The 2,500-nt window shown below is 44.0% G+C and overlaps 1 protein-coding gene across 9 annotated transcripts in view; it reads left to right on the top strand.

Moving 5' to 3' along the window:
* Window positions 1-2,500, top strand: part of LOC123514532 (flocculation protein FLO11-like) — a 38,568-nt gene that overhangs the window by 18,619 nt on the left and 17,449 nt on the right. For 4 of the 9 annotated variants that reach the window (XM_045272445.1, XM_045272446.1, XM_045272441.1 and 1 more), the window contains 2 exons: window positions 1-614; window positions 1,237-1,383. The exon at window positions 1-614 is cut by the window's left edge and continues 101 nt beyond it. The exons of 1 other annotated variant lie outside the window; for it this stretch is intronic. In XM_045272445.1, the coding sequence (XP_045128380.1) occupies window positions 1-614; window positions 1,237-1,383 (761 nt within the window). The remainder of the gene's footprint in view (window positions 615-1,236; window positions 1,384-2,500) is intronic. 4 more of the 9 variants (XM_045272448.1, XM_045272447.1, XM_045272444.1 and 1 more) reach the window with 4 other exon arrangements.

The following is a 2,500-nucleotide window of genomic DNA, read 5'->3' as shown; positions in this document are numbered from 1 at the left end:
TACCTCTACTACAACTGGTACCACCTGTGAGCCGTGCATTTGTTCAACTTATACAACGGAAGAGATCACAGAGTGTCCCACACAAGAACCCTGTACACCCTGCCCAATTGAAACTACTACTGACTTCACTTGCCCAACTACACCCAGTGAAGGCACGTGTACTCCCTGCCCAACCGAAACCACAACAGAATGCGTCTGTCCCACTACACCTTACCAAACTACACCCAGTGAAGGCACGTGTACCCCCTGTCCAACTGAGACCACCACACCTTGCCCAACTGAAACTACCACAGAATGCGTCTGCCCCACCACACCTTGCCCAACCGAGACCACAACAGAATGCATCTGTCCCACAACACCTAATCCAACTACACCCAGTGAAGGCACGTGTACTCCCTGTCCAACTGAGACCACCACACCTTGCCTAACTGAGACTACCACAGAATGCGTCTGTCCCACAACACCTAACCCAACTACACCCAGTGAAGGCACGTGTACTCCCTGTCCGTCTGAGACCACCACAGAATGTATCTGCCCCACCACACCTTGCCCAACTGAGACCACCACAGAATGCATCTGCCCCACCACACCTTGCCCAACTACACCCAGTGAAGGCACGTGTAGTCCCAACCTAAACGCAACCATCACGGACTTTACCTGTTCACTTATGACATCAAAAGCTACTTAATCCTCTTTCCCCATCAAACTACCCTGGATGTCACTTTTCTGGTGGTAAACTGTTTTCACATTCCATAATCCAGGCTTATCTATAACACGAAAAAATTAAATTAACCTTTCCAATGACACTGGTACTCCAAGACTTGTGAGCATGTTTCCTTCTTCATTTACATCTTCAATAAGCATCACACACTGGCAGCTGAGTGGCTGATTTAGACGCCTCTTGTCACCTCTTCAACAACTACACTCACTTATTCACACATTTTACACAAGACAAAAAAGTCTCTGTAAAGCAAGACACACGAGGAGCTCGGCAATCTAGTTTCCCACGACATGCAATAAGTGTGGATTGCTCTCTGTAGTTACTAGTTAAAACAGATCTTCTAATTCAACTTACTCGAAGCGTTGAATAACAAATAAAGAAATAGAAAAAAAGGTTAAAAAAAACAACTTTCCCAGTCACTAATTCTTCAAGTGGAATCTGGTTGTAAGACAGTAATGTTTGGTGCAGGGCAGCTTAGAGCCCCAAATATGTCTTACCCTTTTGCGCCCCAACAGGCACGAGCTCCACCATCACCTGGGGCCCTGACCAACCGACCCTCGTTTTCGAGAGATCGTCGTACACTGGTTCCACGTATGCTTTCGTTGACGAAGTGTATTATGTAAAAGTCAAGGACATCGGATATGATGTTATATATGACTGGAGTAAATATCACTTCGTTTCCTTTTTTTCTGTTATGTGGTTTTATTGTGGGTGTCTTGTGTCTCTTGCTTCTGTCTGTGAGGTGTTTACCCTTCCCTGCGCCGGTATAGTGAGTGTGTGTGGGTCACATGGTTCCCTGTTTTGTACATGCTTGAAATGATACATGTCCTTCAACTGCTCTCATGGTCTTGAGGTTGTGGTGAGTTATGTATGTATGTATGTATGTATGTATGTATGTGTATATATATATATATATATATATATATATATATATATATATATATATATATATATATATATATATATATACACACACACACACACACACACACACACACACACACACACACACACACACACACACCCGGTAGCTCAGTGGTTAGAGCGCTGGCTTCACAAGCCAGAGTACCGGGGTTCGATTCCCCGGCCTGGTGGAGATATTTGGGTGTGTCTCCTTTCACGTGTAGCCCCTGTTCACCTAGCAGTGAGTAGGTACGGGATGTAAATCGAGGAGTTGTGACCTTGTTGTCCCGGTGTGTGTTGTGTGCCTGGTCTCAGGCCTATCCGAAGATCGGAAAAAATGAGCTCTGAGCTCGTTCCGTAGGGTAACGTCTGGCTGTCTCGTCAGAGACTGCAGCAGATCAAACAGTGAATTACACACACACACACACACACACACACACACACACACACACACACACACACACACACACACACACACACACATAGACGGCTGGTGGAGATTCTCCTCATACTCAGACCACAGTGCACATTTAAGGAAGTAAGAAAGGCTCTCATGACATGGGAGAAGCAAGCAGGCAGTCATTATCATCATCATTATCATAATCTCTATCAGTTTTTAAAGAATTCTTTTAAGCATAGAGAAAACCTACAGAATGCTGAAGTAGCTGATAATGTCCTGAAATTAACACAAAGCCTACAAATGGTTGATATATAAGCCATGAAATGAATTCCAACCAAATATTTTTTACATGCAAATCATGAGTAAAATCCTTTACTCTGATAAATAGTTGTTGTTTCCTCTCTGTCCCTAGACGTGTGTCAACAATAATAGCTTGTAATATGTTACGGGTGTGCTTCATTCAGATCTTGTGATTT

This window comes from Portunus trituberculatus, chromosome 38, assembly GCF_017591435.1.
Source record: "Portunus trituberculatus isolate SZX2019 chromosome 38, ASM1759143v1, whole genome shotgun sequence".
Taxonomy (NCBI): domain Eukaryota; kingdom Metazoa; phylum Arthropoda; class Malacostraca; order Decapoda; family Portunidae; genus Portunus; species Portunus trituberculatus.
Note: the sequence above shows the minus strand (reverse complement) of the source record. Positions and strands in the feature narration are given on the sequence as shown.